This window comes from Panulirus ornatus, chromosome 47 (genome assembly GCF_036320965.1).
Source record: "Panulirus ornatus isolate Po-2019 chromosome 47, ASM3632096v1, whole genome shotgun sequence".
Taxonomy (NCBI): domain Eukaryota; kingdom Metazoa; phylum Arthropoda; class Malacostraca; order Decapoda; family Palinuridae; genus Panulirus; species Panulirus ornatus.
Window position 1 is genome coordinate 17976177 of NC_092270.1, and position 18781 is coordinate 17994957.

Consider the following 18781-nt stretch of genomic DNA (forward strand, 5'->3'; position numbering starts at 1 on the left):
TGGAAATGAAATGTTTGAGGACAATATGTGGTGTGAGGTGGTTTGATCAAGTAAGTAATGAAAGCATAAGAGAGATGTGTGGAAATAAAAAGATAGCAGTTGAGAGAGCAGAAGAGGGTGTGTTAAAATGGTTTGGACACATGGAGAGAATGAGTGAGGAAAGATTGACAAAGAGGATTTATGTGTCAAAGGTGGAGGGAACAAGGAGAGGCGGGTGACCAATTGGAGGTGGAAGGATGGAATGAAAAAGATTTTGAGTGATCAGGGCCTCATCTAGAGGGTGACAGGCATGCAAGAAATAGAGTGAATTGGAACAATGTGGTATACAGGGGTCCACGTGCTGTCAATGGACTGAACCAGGGCATGTGAAGCATCTGGGGTAAACCATGGAAAGGTCCATGGGCCTGGATATGGTAGGGAGCTGCGGTAGGTTTGCATGGAGAAAAACTGGAGGAAGTGAAGTGTTTTAGATACCTGGTAGTGGACTTAGCAGCAGATAGAACCATAAAAGCGTTAGTGAGTAACAGGGTGGGGGAGGGGTCGAAGGTTCTGGGAGCGTTGAAGTATTTGTGGAAGACAAGAATGTTATCTTGAAGAGCAAAAATGGTTATGTTTGAAGGAATAGTGGTTCCAACAATGTTATATGGCTGTGAGGCATGGGCTATGGATAGGGTTGTGCTGAGAAGGGTGTATGTGTTGGAAATGAAATGTATGAGGACAATATGTGGTGTGAGGTGGTTTGATCGAGTAAGTAATGAAAGGATGAGAGAGATGTGTGGTAATATAAAGAGTGTGGTTGAGAGAGCAGAAGAGGGTGTGTTGAAAGGGTTTGGACATATGGAGAGAATGAGTGATGAAAGATTGACAAAGAGGATATGTGTCAGAGGTGGGGGGGAAGAAGTAGAAGCAGGAGACCAAATTGGAGGTGGAAGGATGGAGTGAAAAAGATTTTGAGTGATCGAGGCCTAAACATACAGAAGGGTGAAAGGCATGAAAGGAATACAGTGAATTGGAACGATGTGGTATACCGGAGTCAATTCACTGTCAATGGATTGAATCAGGGCATGTGAAGCACCTGGGGTAAACCATGGAAAGGTCTATGGGGCCTGGATGTGGAAAGGGGGCTGTGGTTTCAGTGCATTACACATGACAGCTAGAGACTGAGTGTGAATGAATGTAGCGGAATGCTATTTCATGTGTGGTAGGGTGGTGATGGGTATGGATGAAGGCAGCAAGTATGAATACGTACATGTGTATATATGTATATGTTTGTGTATGTATACGTTGAAATGTATATGTATGTATATGTGCGTGTATGGGCATTTATGTATATACATATGTATGTGGGTGGGTTGGGCCATTCCTTGTCTGTTTCCTTGTGCTACCTCACTGACATGGGAGACAGCAATTAAGTATATGTAATTTAACAAATAATACTATTCATTATACCTGACAGCCATTTCCTGCATCAGCAAGGTAGCACCAGGAAACAGACGAAGAATGGCCCATCCACTCATATATGTGTATGTACATAAACACCCATATATGCACATATAGATATACACATCAACATATACAGACATATACATATTATATTCATCATACCAGCCTTCATCGATTCCTGGCACTATCCCGCCCCACAGGAAACAGCACTGCTACCCCCTGCTTTGCTGAGGTAGCACCAGGGAAACAGTCAAAAAAGGCAACAATAATACAAGGGATTTATTTTAAGAAAATGACTATTGGAGTTGTTGCATAAATCTAGCTTCCCGCAAAGATGATGTAGTTACATATTCTTTGATGTGTTTGGGGTGTATATGATTCATGGTACCAGATGTATTGTTAGGTTGTTAGTGGCATCTGTGCCAAAGACATGAAGTAAGACAACAGCTATGAATTTAAATGCAGGCTAAAATGTCTAAGGGCACAAACCTAGCACAGTAAAGTATTACATAATACCAAGATGGTGATATCATGTAATGAAAGGTTTAAAGATTTAAATCTTTGATTTCTTGAAATTCAAAGTTGCATTATATCAAGGCTTTGCCTTCCAGTATATGAACTTGTTCCCTCTTCCATCAGTAACATCACAAAAAAGGCCAGTGAATGAGCTCCATTATGCAGGGGAAAGGTATACTGATAAATGAAAAAGTTAAACCTTTTTAACTCCCACATCCAAATAAGAATTCCATGGCAAGCATAAAGAATGGGAACCTGAAGAAAATCCCACGAAAACAATGTTTTGCTCTGAGTGTGCCACAACAGCATAAAGGAAATTTTATGGATCATTTAATTAGGTCAGGCAACTATGTTATAAAGATCTTCAGTAAACAATATGTAGAAAGCAAAACTCAAGTTTTAAAGTTTACATCAAACTGCTTACCTGCTCTAAATATACTAAAAAATCTCAATATGACAACAAACAAATACTGATATGCTTATCCTACTCCATAAATTGTTTATATTCCTATCAACTTAGCACCTTGCAACTTACCTTCTGGATGAATATACGCTCATACAGAAATAAATTAGGAACACAAAGGGTATAAAGAAATTACTAAATATGGATGAAAATAAAAAGAGAGTAGTTAAAGTGTCTTCATACGAGTTTGTTTAGATATTTCACAACGTATGATAAATCAATAATCATTCACATTAAATGTGTACTACCTGAGAGGTGACCCTTTCTCTTTCTGCTAAGGCTATTCTCTTCTTTTTGTTCACTATGACATCAACGGTTTGAAGCAATCGGCGTTCCTGTGCCTGAATATCGTATTTTGTTACTGGATGCATGAAGATGTTCATAGATGTATATGGGTAGTTAACAGCACCAAATCCTGATAATGCTGCCATTACGGTTACACCAATAACTCCAATACGACTGATGCTCTGTGGGAAAAATATACATTACAATTACAGATGAAAATGGCTTTTAATTTGCTTCCTTAAAAAATTGAATAATGGCTTTACTTGCACTGTCTATCCACATCAATATTAAGACAAGTCACAAATCATGCACAACAATCTCACCTGGAATCAATATATCAATGAATACCCAATAATTCCATTTGCAAAATTGGCTTTTCTCCCTCCATCAGTTCTAATCTTACATCCTTTCAACTAGGTACCCTAAACACAAAAAGCTATTTTTGTCCTTAGATGAAATGCTGTTCATTTATTTGAAAAAATTACATGCAAATCCTCCTAATACCCTCTTGAAAATTCCAATCCTGAGCTTTTCATCTTATAAATGAACCTACTTCTTAATTCCTCAAGTCAACTGGGAGGTAAGTTTGAATGGAGAAAAACTGGAGGAAGTGAAGTGTTTTAGATATCTGTGAGTGGATTTGGCAGCAGATGGAACCATGGAAGCGGAGGTGAATCATAGGGTGGGGGGAAGGGGCGAAAGTTCTGGGAGCATTGAAGAATGTGTGGAAGTCAAAAACATTATCTTGGAAAGCAAAAATGGGTATGTTTGAAGGAATAGTGATTCTAACAATGTTATATGGTTGCAAGGTGTGGGCTATGGATAGAGTTGTGTGCAAGAGGGTGGATGTGCTGGAAATGAGATGTTTGAGGACAATATGTGGTGTGAGGTGGTTTGATCGAGTAAGTAATAATAGGGTAAGAGAGATGTGTGGTAATAAAAAGAGTGTGGTTGAGAGAGCACAAGAGGGTGTTTTGAAATGGTTTGGTCTCATGGAGAGAATGAGTGAGGACAGATTGACTAAGAGGATATACGTGTCAGAGGTGGAGTGAACGAGGAGAAGTGGGAGACCAAATTGGAGGTGGAAAGATGAAGTGAAAAAGATTTTGAGTGATCAGGGCCTGAACATGCAGGAGGGTGAAAGGCGTGCAAGGAATAGAGTGAATTGCAATGATGTGGTATACCAGGGTCAACTTGCTGTCAATGGATTGAACCAGGGCATGTGAAGCGTCTGGGGTAAACCATGGAAAGTTCTGTGGGGCCTGGATGTGGAAAGGGAGCTGTGGTTTCAGTGCATTATTACATGACAGCTAGAGACTGAGTGTGAATGAATGTGGCCTTTGTTGTCTTTTCCTAGCGCTACCTCGCACACAAGGGGGGAGGGGGTTGTTATTTCATGTGTGGCGAGGTGGCGATGGGAATGAATAAAGGCAGACAGTATGAATCATGTACATGTGTATATATGTATATGTCTGTGTGTGTATATATATGTATACATTGAGACGTATAGGTGCGTGTGTGGATGTGTATGTATATACATGTGTATGTGGGTGGGTTGGGCCATTCTTTCGTCTGTTTCCTTGCACTACCTCGCTAACTCGGGAGACAGCGACAAAGCAAAATAAATAAAAAAATATAACTTCTTAATTCCAGCCAGCATTCCATTCAAGGCTGTTATTCATCATATCTTTTAATTCCCTATTCCATCACTACTTTTATAGCCAGTGTTCTGATCATACTTGGCTGACCATGTTTATCTAAGCTAAATCAAAACTCAGTACTTGTTGGTCTTGTGACCTTAATATTTTTGAAACTCCATATAATGGCCATCATTATCTCTTTCTGTATAGTTTTACACCTCCTGTCTAAGGAACTGAGTATGTTCTTAAGACATACAACCTGCAACTCATAAAGTTGTGAAGAAAGTGAGGTGATTGAGAGAGATGATAAATAAAAATAAAAAAGGAATATGTAGCCTGAGAGTACAATACTCAGTACTCAAGTAACAGTTGTAGGCAACCAATGACCAAGGAGGTATATTACCAGCACTACCCAACTGGGCATCAAGAGGGTTAGTGACGTCTGCGTAGAGCAAGTACTTCAGTGGATGTCAAGCTGCACTCCTTTGACTCAGACAGCTGTCTTTTCTTTCTGTCTCACCCACATGCGGACTACAAGCATTCTTTCCACAAATATACAATCTCTCCTTGTCATGCATAACACTTGAAAACACTGATCTCACATAGGTCATTCTTCGTAACTCTAGATTTTCCTGCGGTGAGCACTATGCGCTAGCCCTGCCTTTTGGCAAAATGGTAAGAGCAGTAGACAGTAGTAGTAGGTAGGAGCATTAAAAGTATTAGTAGGAACATTAGGTAGGAGCCTCAGCAGTGGCCTGTTAAGGGTGAGGTACTAAAGACAAAACAGTGGCACTGAACTTCTCTAGTTATGGAAACTCTATTTTTCTGGGCACCCCCTTGAGGGAGTTCCAATTGGAACAGGCATCAGAGACACAGATAGATAGATAGTACAGTAATGCAAAGAAGCGCTAAAAGTACAATGATATCCCTGGTCAATTGGAAATCCATCCCTCCACTATTACATTCCATGAGAAGAAACAGAGGGAGGGGCAAAGTGAGGGATGTTACCTCTATGAATCATTTGTCTGTTCTTAGTGGTAACTCACTCAAGTGGGAAATACCAAACATAAATAAAGAGATTATTATCATTATCATTATTTATTTCTTTATCTATTATACTTAGTTGCTGTTCCATGCCAGCAAAGGAGTGTCAGGAAACAGATGAAAAATGGCCCATCCAATCATATATACATAAACACCCATATATGCACATATACATACGTATACACATAAAAATATACATATACATACACATACACATACTTTTTTTTTTTTTTTTTTGCTTTGTCGCTGTCTCCCGCGTTTGCGAGGTAGCGCAAGGAAACAGACGAAAGAAATGGCCCAACCCACCCCCATACACATGTATATACATACATCCACACACGCAAATATACATACCTACACAGCTTTCCATGGTTTACCCCAGACACTTCACATGCCTTGATTCAATCCACTGACAGCACGTCAACCCCGGTATACCACATCGCTCCAATTCACTCTATTCCTTGCCCTCCTTTCACCCTCCTGCATGTTCAGGCCCCAATCACACAAAATCTTTTTCACTCCATCTTTCCACCTCCAATTTTGTCTCCCTCTTCTCCTCGTTCCCTCCACCTCCGACACATATATCCTCTAGGTCAATCTTTCCTCACTCATTCTCTCCATGTGACCAAACCATTTCAAAACACCCTCTTCTGCTCTCTCAACCACGCTCTTTTTATTTCCACACATCTCTCTTACCCTTACGTTACTTACTCGATCAAACCACCTCACACCACACATTGTCCTCAAACATCTCATTTCCAGCACATCCATCCTCCTGCGCACAACTCTATCCATAGTCCACGCCTCGCAACCATACAACATTGTTGGAACCACTATTCCTTCAAACATACCCATTTTTGCTTTCCAAGATAATGTTCTCAACTTCCACACATTCTTCAAGGCTCCCAGGATTTTCGCCCCCTCCCCCACCCTATGATCCACTTCCGCTTCCATGGTTCCATCCGCTGCCAGATCCACTCCCAGATATCTAAAACACTTTATTTCCTCCAGTTTTTCTCCATTCAAAATTACATATACATATATTCACGTGTACATATTCATGCTTGCCTTCATCCATTCCTGTCGCACAGGAAAAAGCATCACTACCCCCAGATTCAGTGAGGTATGGCTAGGAAGTCAGACAAAAAAGGCCACATTCGTTCACATTCAGTCTCTAGCTGTCATGTGTAATGCACCAAAACCACAGCTCCCTATCCACATCCAGGCCCCATAGACCCTTCCATGGTTTACCCTAGATGCTTCATATGCCCTGGCTCAGTCCATCATCGTCATTATTATTACTTTCTTTCTTTCATACTATTCGCCATTTCCCGCATTAGCGAGGTAGCGTTAAGAACAGAGGACTGGGCCTTTGAGGGATTATCCTCACTTGGCCCCCTTCTCTGTTCCTTCTTTTGGAAAATTAAAAAAAAAAAAAAAAAAAAAAAAAAATGAGAGGGGAGGATTTCCAGCCACCCGCTCCCTTCCCTTTTAGTCGCCTTCTACGACACGCAGGGAATACGTGGGAAGTATTCTTTCTCCCCTATCCCCAGGGATAGGGGAGAATTACTCGACTAATTGGTGTAATGTTAGGCTTGGACCACAGATTCTTATTCAGCACGCTTGATAGCATCTATGCAGAAATTTCCAATAAAATCCATGATTTTAAAAAAATCTAGAAAATTGCATTATTATTACTATCATCATTATTTATTTATATTTATTTTGCTTTGTCACTGTCTCCTGCATTTGCGAGGTAGCACAAGGAAACAGACGAAAGAAATGGCCCAACCCACCCCCATACACATGTATATACATACACGTCCACACACGCAAATATACATACCTATACATCTCAATGTACAAATACATATACACACACAGACACATACATATATACCCATGCACACAATTCACACTGTCTGCCTTTATTCATTCCCATCGCCACCTCGCCACACATGGAATACCATCCCCCTCCCCCCTCATGCGTGTGAGGTAGCGCTAGGAAAAGACAACAAAGGCCCCATTCGTTCACACTCAGTCTCTAGCTGTCATGCAATAATGCCCGAAACCACAGCTCCCTTTCCACATCCAGGCCCCACACAACTTTCCATGGTTTACCCCAGACGCTTCACATGCCCTGATTCAATCCACTGACAGCACGTCAACCCCAGTATACCACATCGATCCAATTCACTCTATTCCTTGCCCGCCTTTCACCCTCCTGCATGTTCAGGCCCCGATCACTCAAAATCTTTTTCACTCCATCTTTCCACCTCCAATTTGGTCTCCCACTTCTCGTTCCCTCCACCTCCGACACATATATCCTCTTGGTCAATCTTTCCTCACTCATTCTCTCCATGTGCCCAAACCATTTCAAAACACCCTCTTCTGTTCTCTCAACCACGCTCTTATTATCATTATTATTATTATCATCATTATTATCATTATCATCATTATTATTATTATTATTATTATTATTATTATTATTATTATCATTATCATTATCATTATTATCATTATTATTATATAACCCCACAAACCCTTCTCCAGAGGCTCCTATAGATTTAAGGCTGTGCTAGACACAGCAGCATGGAAAGGAAGGACTCCTCCAAAGCAAGAAGCTCTCAGACTAGAATTTACTCTCTATCAAATGAAGATGACACAGCCTTGATGATACAGTTTTGTCAAAAGTGAATTTTCAAATGCAGTGTAACCTCAAGCAGGGCAAGTCCAGTAACATTTCAAATGCCATGGATAATACAATATAAATAGATACATAGACAGTCAGGCAGTTTCAAATCAACCGCATGAGTTAACCACATCTTAATATACAAATATGTAATCAATTTACTTACTTGTTCTATAGACAGTATCCCATGTTGTGTGCTAAGGATAGGAAAAGGGTCTCCAATCTTCCAGAAGCATGTCATAAATACACCCCAAGTCAGCACCGATAAGAGGTTCACCCATTCACGACGAACTGGAAGTACCAAAGATTGGTAGGTGTCATCTATCTACCTTTCAACTTATTTATATGTTTACCTAAAAATTTAGCTACTTCATAAACAGATGACACAAAACCTCACACAGAATGTTTTCCAAATACTTCAGTGACAAATTTCATATTGAAAACTCTGTTCCCAGAACTTTAACGACAGCTTTGATTTTAAAAAAATTCTCCATACTTCAGCAACAATCATTCAGTTCACACTACCTATTTTTACTTGATTTATATATAATACAGTTTCAGAAAAAAGGCAACCCATGAGGAAAAGGGAAGAGTACAGTAAATCAGTGCAGTGATATGAAGAATGGAATATCAAAGAGCTTCCAAGATGACGATACTTCAAAAGAGTCTCCATCATCCTTATTATGAACTTGCAATCCTCTCCCATTTAAAAAAAAATACATTGGCTCCAGTGAAAAGGTAATACATTTTGGCCAGCAGTGATCATCTGAGTGGCTAGTAAGGCCTGTCCACCATTGTGAATTACTTGTTGCATTAAAAAACACCGTTCCTGGGAAAAGGGGAGGAAGCCAGTGCTTCAGTGGTTGTCAAGTTGCACTCCTCTGACCAAGGTAGCTATTTTTTCTTTCTGGCTCACCTACACATGGACTACTGGCATAATCTGACAACACAACTCACACAAACCATTCTTTGTAACTCTAGATTTTCCTACGGTGAGCACTGTGCGCCAGCCCTGCCTTTTGGCAGTAACAGACAGAAGTAGTTGGTAGGAACATTTATGCTGGAGCATTAGGTAGAAGTAGTAGGAAGGAACATTAGGCAGGAGCATGAGGTAAAAGAAGTCATTATGAACATTAGATATTAGCCTCTGCAAACACTGTGCTAAAGTTGGCCTCTGCCAGAGGCCTGTTAAGGGTAAGGCACTAAAAGCTACAAAGTGGCACTGGAGTTAACTAGTAATGTAGACTATTGCTATGGCCACCCCTTTGCGGGAGTTCCCATTGGGAACAAGTGTCAGAGATATAGATAAATAGACAGAGCGTTAAGATGTTATCAGATACAAATGTTAGCTTTACAGAATAGGCAGGTTTAACAGAATCAACTCTAATGACTCAAACAACTGCTCTGACAACTGATATATGGACAGCAAAGTTGTAAAGACTATAATATAAAGATTGCTTTCATATACTTATAAAAAAAAATCTAATACAAGAATTTATTGCGACAACAGAAATATGAAACATCCTTTAACTTAAAAGAAAGATTAAGACTTCCAATTTGGTTTAAAAGTAATAAACAGAAGTAGTCTTGGAATGTAAAGGCAACAAGAGCATGCTTTAGGGATGATAAGATGTATACCGTCTTCTTGATTCTAACAGATAGAATTAATTTATTATCTGAAAATCAACATAATGTCAATTAAAGCATTATCTTTACTAGCCAGAAAAAAAAAATTCTACCAAAGAAAAACAAATAACTATTAAGTGTCAGCCTATCTGTGCAGAGGGCAAGGGTGTGCTGGGCAGGGGATGTACACCCACCAACACTGATTCATGAGTAGAAATGAATGCAATATACTCTCTCAAACTATCATCTTCAGATGAACTCTTTGAAACTATCACCTGCAGGTGCACTCTCTCACACTATCATAAACAGGTGCACTCTCTCAAAAGTCATCTAAAGAAGTACTCTTAAAATGTCATCTGCAGGTGGACTCTTTCAAACTATCACATTCAGGTACACTCTCTCAAACTGTCATCAGAAGATGCATTGTCTCAACCTATCATTTATGGAATTTCTCTTATTCTAACCTTTCAACAGACAGATAAAGGCTACAGTTGTGACCAAAACAAATTGGGAATTCAACCAAAGGATACAGAAGCAACTGATTTTAGAGATAACATGCAATGGGATGGATGCCACAAAATCCCCAACCAAAAAAGAAAATATCAATTTCAATACTAAACTCCATGCCAAAAGACTTCATTACAGGTTGGGATTCAAATACAAATATGAGCCCATTAAAATAATTAAGCATGCAAATAAAGCTTCACAGATATAAAAAAAAATCCTTTACAAGGATAACAGAAAGATGCAAAATGTTACACAAATGGTGATGAATGCGTAAATCAATCTTTAATAAGCTAACCAAACATATCAAGCTAAACTTACAGATGTTCACACAAGAGACCACAGTTCGAAGCAGAGATCCAAAAAAAGACTTCAGGAGGGATATTGATTTCAACTGCAATGAATAAATGCAGAACCAAATCAACATGTGATTCAACTGCATCATGTTAAAACAGAGCTACGATTCTGACAAAGGCTGAAGCCTTAAAAACATGCTGCTTGCCAATCTTCCAATTACATTTTCCATTATTAGTGCAGCTCAACAGGCATCACCTATAAACTAAGTAAATACCTAAGTGATCTCTAGGCTCTAAAACAAACACCGTGATATACTAGTCATGAAGGCACTGATCACTGCCATGCAGCAATAAACCTTAACAAAGGGTGTCATTTCATTAACATGACCTTCAAGGGTACACAACAATACTAAACTCCAACATTTGTAAAGTCATTCTGTGGATCAAAGGGAAGTGAGACTTAGAGCACAGAAGTAGTCCCATTTCCTCTTTCATGATTTTCCAATGGTTCAACTAAGCTTGCAGAGAGCTCATGAAAGGGTCCTGTCAGACAGGCTAGCAATGAAATAGAAATGTGTAAAAATAATGAAGGATGCAATCAATTCGGTTAACCATAGGCAAAGAATATCTAACAGTTGAAATGAACTTACCCATTCTAATGTTTGAAACTGCAAAGTGACACAGATAGAACGGTATGACCAGGATGAGCATGAAGAGCATCAAATAAAGAACCACCTGCCAGTAGAGGTAGCGTGACCTGAAAGAACAATGTGGATTACTCAGTGCAATAATAATTGATTTTGTCTAAATACAAATTGATGCAAGATTTCCTACCACAGTAAAACACTATATACACCCACAAGTTAACAAAGTATCTGTAAAAAAACACATCAAAAAGAATTATATAAGGCAAGAAAAACAAATTTTACAATATAATCATTTTGAAAAATTAATCAGTATAAATAACACACATATATTGGACATTCAACAAGTATCCAATTCAAGATACACTTTATGATTTTTTTCCATCCTAATTCACTATTTCCCACATCAGTGAAGTAGTGTCAAGAACAAATGACTAAGCCTTAGAAGGAAAAATCCTCACTCAGCTCACTGATCTGTTCCTTCTTTTCAAAATGTAAAAATTGGAGGGTAGGATTTCCAACCCCCCTGTTCCTATCCCTTTTAGTTACCTTATACACACACAGGAAATAAGTGGGCAGCAATCTTTTTCCCTTATCCCCAGGGATAACTTTATGATGTATCAGCTGAAATTATATCCATTTGCCCTAAATCATGAAGTTAACACTACAGAAAGTGAAAACTCAACAAAAATTGCCATCACACTCCCAGCACATATATCAAATTAACAACGCAAAACAGACAACCCAACCCTGGACAAACTAACCCTACCACACCATAGAACCCAATTCAAACACTAAACATTTTACATCATAACATCAAAACCATACACAGAAGGGCATGACTTAGTCCAAGTTAACAACATAGACATAACCCACATCTATGGAATCAGACTTACACTCAGATCCTTCTTCCCGCCCTTGTATAACTACACAACCTTAACCCTTACATGACAGAGCTATGAAATCTATGTGGAGTCCCCAAGAAAATGGATTGCTCAAAAACTCAAAAAAAAAGTTCTTATCAATTAATAATATGTTGCTGACACTTCCTTATTTCACACAAATCACACCTGTAGAGACTATATTACACAATTTGCAATGAAAAATTCATAAAAAACTGCAGCACAGTAACCACCACAATCATAGCAAGGTTATTCATACATGGATAATTCTTAATTTTCAGATATTTACATTAACATTCATGCTAATTCCTTGCTTTTATATTATCACTACCATAATTAAAACCATATTTCTCTTGTATTGATAACTGTTTTACATTTACTAAATCATTAGTGCTCTACAACCTTTGCCGATTTGCTGTGGCATATGTACTGAGCACAAATTCCTCATGTTATATAAGTAATTGATACTGGAATTTTTCCCACTGATAGTTATTTCTCCTTGTGACATACATACTGTATACATAAAGTATGCCTTTTGATTTAACCTTTTACAATTAAAAAAAAATCACTATCACATGATCAACACAGAAATGAAGATCTTCATACTTAATCTCCTGCTAAAACTTAAGGCTTGTGTGTAGGAATGATGAGGACCACACAGTTACAGAGTACACATGGACTTTCAAATGTGGTTATTCAGGCTTCAGTCATGCCTAGGACAAGACTACATTGCCAGGCCCAACAGACCTTTCTGTGGCTTCCCCTGGCTGCTATATATGCCCTGGTCCAGTCCACTGACAGAACACTGCCCCTGTATACCACATCATGATATAGTATACAGGGGAACAAAGAGGAAGAACAGTTGGGTTAGCTGTGAGAAAACTACCTTATCCAGGACTCAAACCTGGACCTTAAAGACCAGTACATAACAAAAAATAAACAGTAATAATAATAAATAATCCCTATAAAACATAAGCGTTTGCATTTTTTAATCTGCATGTCTGTTTGCAACCAAATGCATGTGCAAATATGTGCACATAAACTTTGCTGATAAAAGAGAATTTGTGGGAAAGTAAACAAACAACCTCACCCTGATTCCAGCACAGCAGCAATTTCGAAGATAATAAGCTCGAACATTGTACATGACAGCATGAAAATTGTTGGGAAGAACAGCTGAACATGGGTGTTGTGAACTTCATAGTCACGAAAAATCTTCTTAACAAACCAAACCCATCCTCCTATGAAGAAGACAAGCTGAAAAGAAGAATTTCATACAACAAATATATTTGGCAGAAACTGGGATGAAATTAACAAACAAGATTCAAATAATGTCAAAAATATGGTCAAATACAGTGCTACTACCTTAGCAAGTCAATATCACATTGTTAACAAGCATTTACTCACATTGCTTAGGAAAATGTACAAATATAATTTTGCAACATCTCTTGTTCTCATGCACAGAATACTGTATTTGTGTGAGAATGCATTGCTTAAACTCTTTCAATAATTTCAACATCACTTATAACTGCAACTGGCACAGAAGTGCAATGAACTACCAAAGCACAATGACTCCAACCTCAGGGCTCTCTATAACTACATCTTAAAGAAGACAGCATTCATTGCATTTTCATTTCTATATCCAGATTAATTTTTTCTAAATCAACCTTACATACATCCTACTACTTTATCATATTCCTTTCCTTACCATATTCCTTAATTTTTCAATTTCAGCCTTTTTCCTTAAATCATCTGTCCATCTGGGTGCATCAAAAATAATCCTAAGGACATAGTTCAGAATTAAATTTATCCCTTTATCTATAACTGTACAGTTAAAGTCCAAGAAACTTGTAATGCATACAAGAAGCAAAAAAGTGAAAGCAAAATGTAATGGGATCAATAAAAAACAGATGTTAAAGATCTAAGTTAACTGATTTCTAAAGTGATGACATACATCAATTTCAGTTAAACAGTTATGGAAGCAATTTTCAGGGTGATAAACATAAAACTGTGAATTAAGTGCTCTTTTCAATAAGGATACATCTGCCAACCCAATTACAGTGATTGACTAAAGTTTTTATATGAATGATTGGTCTTAAAAATTTGTGATCAAGTGGCCAAGAGCCATAAATATTACAGGGAACCAAGATGTCACTACCAGACCATTCCCATACATACACATCCCTGTCAATAAGATCACTTTGTTATAATCAAATGACTGTGTCTACCCCTAATGTATTGATTCAACTCTTCAGCAGATGTAGCATAATAAATATAACAAAAAATTATGTAAAAAAAAAAAAGATCATATCTAACAAGGAGAGTAGCTGTAATTTCAACATGTAAAATCGACCCTATTTTTTCAGGAATAGTAGCCTATACATTCAGTACTCAGGTACAGCTCCAGAATTGGCTAATCATACTAAGTTGTCATGGGAGAATGCAAGTGTTAATTTAAGATTCAACAAAACTTTTCTTTCTTCAAGTACACTCATCATGAAAGAACTCAAAACTTATCGAGAATATCAATTACGCTGATTTTACTCAAGTAAGATTATTACCTGCAATCCCAGCCCTACGGAGAGAGAATCCTGTAATGATCTAATACATACAGTATATATCATCTTGACTATCTTATTTAATTAATTGATCATACAGCTATCAACCACCATGTTATAATCAATTGTCAGTCACATTAATGGGCCATGATTGCTGGGGTGACATGTTTGTTGATTTTACATGTGTGTTCCTCCATGGTAGAGGATGTGTGGATCAGGTGTTTGCTTTGAAGAATGTATGTGAGAAATACTTAGAAAAGCAAATGGATTTGTATGTAGCATTTATGGATCTGGAGAAGGCATATGATAAGAGTTGATAGAGATGCTTTGTGGAAGGTATTAAGAATATATGGTGTGGGAGGCAAGTTGTTAGAAGCAGTGAAAAGTTTTTATCGAGGATGTAAGGCATGTGTACGAGTGGGAAGAGAGGAAAGTGACTGGTTCTCAGTGAATGTTGGTTTGCGGCAGGGGTGCATGATGTCTCCATGGTTGTTTAATTTGTTTATCGATCGGGTTGTTAGGGAGGTGAATGCAAGAGTTTTGGAAATAGGGTCAAGCATGCAGTCTGTTGTGGATGAGAGAGCTTGGGAAGTGAGTCAGTTGTTGTTCCCTGATGATACAACGCTGGTGGCTGATTCGGGTGAGAAACTGCAGAAGCTGGTAACTGAGTTTGGTAAAGTGTGTGAAAGAAGAAAGCTGAGAGTAAATGTGAATAAGAGCAAGGTTATTAGGTATAGTAGGGTTGAGGGACAAGTCAATTGGGAGGTAAGATTGAATGGAGGAAAACTGAAGGAAGTGAAGTGTTTTAGATATCTGGCAGCAGATGGAACCACGGAAGCAGAAGTGAATCATAAGGTGGGGGAGGGAGCGAAAGTTCTGGAAGCGTTGAAGAATGTGTGGAAGTCGAGAACATTATCTTGAAAAGCAAAAATGGGTATGTTTAAAGGAATAGTGGTTCCAATAATGTTATATGGTTGTGAAGCGTAGGCTACACATAGAGTTGTGCGGAGGAGGGTGGATGTGCTGGAAAGATGTTTGAGGACAATATGTGGTGAGAGGTGGTTTGATCAAGTAAGTAATGAAAGGGTAAGAGAGATGTGTGGTAATAAAAAGAGTGTGGTTGAGAGAGCAGAAGAGGGTGTTTTGAAATGGTTTGGTCACATGGAGAGAATGAGTGAGGAAAGACTGACAAAGAGGATATATGTGTCAGAGGTGGAAGGAATGAGGCGAAATGGGAGACCAAATCGGAGGTGGAAAGATGGAGTGAAAAAGATTCTAAGTGATCGGGGCCTGAAAATGCAGGAGGGTGAAAGGCATGCAAGGAATATAGAGTGAATTGGAACGATGTGGTATACCGGGGTCAACGTGCTGTCAATGGATTGAACCAGGGCATGTGAAGCGTCTGGGTTAAACCATGGAGAGTTTTGTGGGGCCTCGATGTGGAAAGGGAGCTGTGGTTTTGGTGCGTTATACATGACAGCTAGAGACTGAGTGTGAACGAATATGGCCTTTGTTGTCTTTTGCTAGCGCTACCTCGCGCACATGCGGGTGGAAGGGGGTTTCATTTTATGTGTGGCGGGATGGAAACGGGAAATGAATAAGGGCAGACGGTATGAATTATGTACTTGTGTATATATGTATATGTATGTGTGTGTATATAGATATATGTATGTATACAGTGAGATGTATAGGTATGTATATGTGCGTGTGTGGACAAGTATGTATATACATGTGTATGTGGGTGGGTTGGGCCATTCTTTCATCTGTTTCCTTGTGCTACCTCGCTAACGCGGGAGACAGCGACAAAGCATCATAATAAATATATCGAAGCAGAATTAACAGTCATACAAGGTATTAATAACTGTATCATCGCTCAACTATTATGAGAGTCATAACAAAGACGGACAGAGATAACTTATGATAAACCAATATACGTACATCATAAGGAAGCTGTTATAAACATCTTCAAAAGTAATGGAGACATGTGGACCTCATCCTAAGTAAAAAGCAAGTGCACCAAAACCCAATGTAAACGAGGTGACACAGCATTCTTAGGAGATATGTCAACACCAGGTTGTTTTTAGCATTAAGTATGTTACCAATATACTCCCACCACCAGTCTTATATTTCTCACTGAGTATATTAAGGCAATATCACTTATTTCTTGGTTGTTTTATTATTCTTTTATGAAGTTCTTTCATTTCATGAAAGGGAAATTATTTTTGACTTTAACATTTTATGATTTAAGAGGTATATCTAAGATTTGAAAGACCAATCAAATGACAGTGATACATCAAAATCAAAATTTTTCTGTATCAAATGATACTCAACTGGTTCATCTGAATACAATGCAGGCAATTTGACATAACCTCTGTTATTCTGGTACATTTTGGTTAATTTTGGAGTTTTGTGTTGTACTGCTAAATCCTAGTCCAAGCCAAAATCAGTTCCACTAAATTCAATGAATCATCGATACCAGTTTCACTAATTCATTGTTTAACTAAGGATCGAAACCAGCCTTGGTTACTGATTATGATATGGATCACTAAATGTAATCCTAGCATATCAAATGAGGTGAGTGTGGTGTTGATTATAACTATCAAGGAAAATATTGGGTTAATCGATGTAAATATAGGTTAAATATCTGAAAAAAGAAATCAACAGAAGCTTTGAAAACCTCACCCAACCTCCACTGGCAGACAAATTTTTTTTTAATATGATAATTGTAAAACTAGTTTTGGACATCCACCTAGTAACACTAACTGGATGTCTGTAATGGTAATGTCATAATCGACATCAATATAGTCTGCTGCTCAGAATCACAGAGAATGGCTACTTTTCGGGTGGCTGGGTGGTAGTGCAAACTGCTAGTCAGTCTGTTGTGTTTGTCTACAGTCAAGGTTTATCTGGTATATTTTGATTATATTACAGAAAATCAAGTTTAATCTGAACACAGCTTTCTTATCTATACAGCTTTTCCTATAACCGTAATTATAATATTGGAGGTATGAGCGTCCTTCTGGATCACTTCTACTAAGAGGTAGAATCTATTACTTCACTTTCTCTTCTACTTCTGTATTTTTTCAGCGGTGCCTCTAAATAGCCAACTTACCTGGGAACCAGGGTTTTGAATGGGAGATATCACAAAAAGTAGTGACTAGCAACAGAAATAAGGGTCAGAATCATTCTAAAGACATCAAAATTATCAGTTTAGACGTCCACCTGGGACCTAAAATTTGCTGGATGTCAAAAATGGTAATAACACTCTAAAAATACCTCTCTCAATTAAGACATTACGGTACCATCTCTTCCCTGGTGCCCTTTTCAAAAACACGAGCAAGCCCTAAAGCTACACAAATAAGCCCTAAAGCCATACGAGCAAGCCCTAAAGCTAAACCATTATTCTGTACGTTACTCTTACCATGGATCCAATCATGATCGCAGTGTCAACTAGTATTCCCATTATGCCGGTGAGCAACAATGTGTTACACGATAATTAAGTCACAACATCATCAGTAAAGACTGTATCTTAATGTTATCTATTTCTTCACGAGTTGCCAACATGAAGACTCTTCACCTCCAGTTACAGCACCTTAGGACTCACAGAGCCCTTGTGGTTGTTGGTGTGTACCGCCACAATGAAGGTGTTCTTTATACTCGTGACCTGGGTCAGCTGGTTCTCTGATCCAGAACGGCTAGTTGTGAGGCCTGGGTCAGCTGGTTGTATGTCTGGGTCAGCTGGTTATATGACCCAGAACAGCCAATTGTGTTGCTTGCGATCAGCCACTGGATTAGCCTGGCTAAGGAGATTATACAGCCCAGGTCAGCTGGTTGTGTCCTGGTTCAGTTAGTTCGGTGGCCCGGATCAGCAGATAATACAGCCCAGGTCAGCTGGTTGCGTGGCTTAGGTAACTGGTTAAATAAGCCTGGGTCAGCTGATTATGTGTCCAGGTCAACAGATTGTGTGGCTTAGTTCAGCTGATTGTGTCCCAGGACAGGTGTTTGTACGGTTCTGGACATTTGGTTGTGTGATCCAGGACAACTGTCAGGTCGATGGCGTGATCCAGGTCAGGTGGTGGCGTGGGCGGCGTGTCCCGGGTCAGCTGTGTTGTTGTCTGTTTATGTTGTGACGTCCGACCTGTCACACTGGCCAGTGTTGAGGGCAGTACTC

The 18781-nt window shown here is 38.8% G+C and overlaps 1 protein-coding gene across 2 annotated transcripts in view; it reads right to left on the reverse strand.

Moving 5' to 3' along the window:
- GPHR (golgi pH regulator) overlaps nt 1-18781 on the reverse strand; it is a 41301-nt gene extending 22520 nt beyond the window's left edge. The window contains exons 1-5 of one of the 2 annotated variants that reach the window (XM_071689857.1): nt 18032-18781; nt 13146-13309; nt 11160-11266; nt 8250-8374; nt 2671-2889 (exon numbers count right to left, since the gene is read on the reverse strand). In XM_071689857.1, coding sequence (XP_071545958.1) covers nt 2671-2889; nt 8250-8374; nt 11160-11266; nt 13146-13309; nt 18032-18073 — 657 coding nt within the window. In that variant the 5' untranslated portion in view covers nt 18074-18781. Of the gene's footprint in view, nt 1-2670; nt 2890-8249; nt 8375-10534; nt 10671-11159; nt 11267-13145; nt 13310-18031 lie in introns of those variants that run through there. The other variant, XM_071689858.1, reaches the window with a different exon arrangement.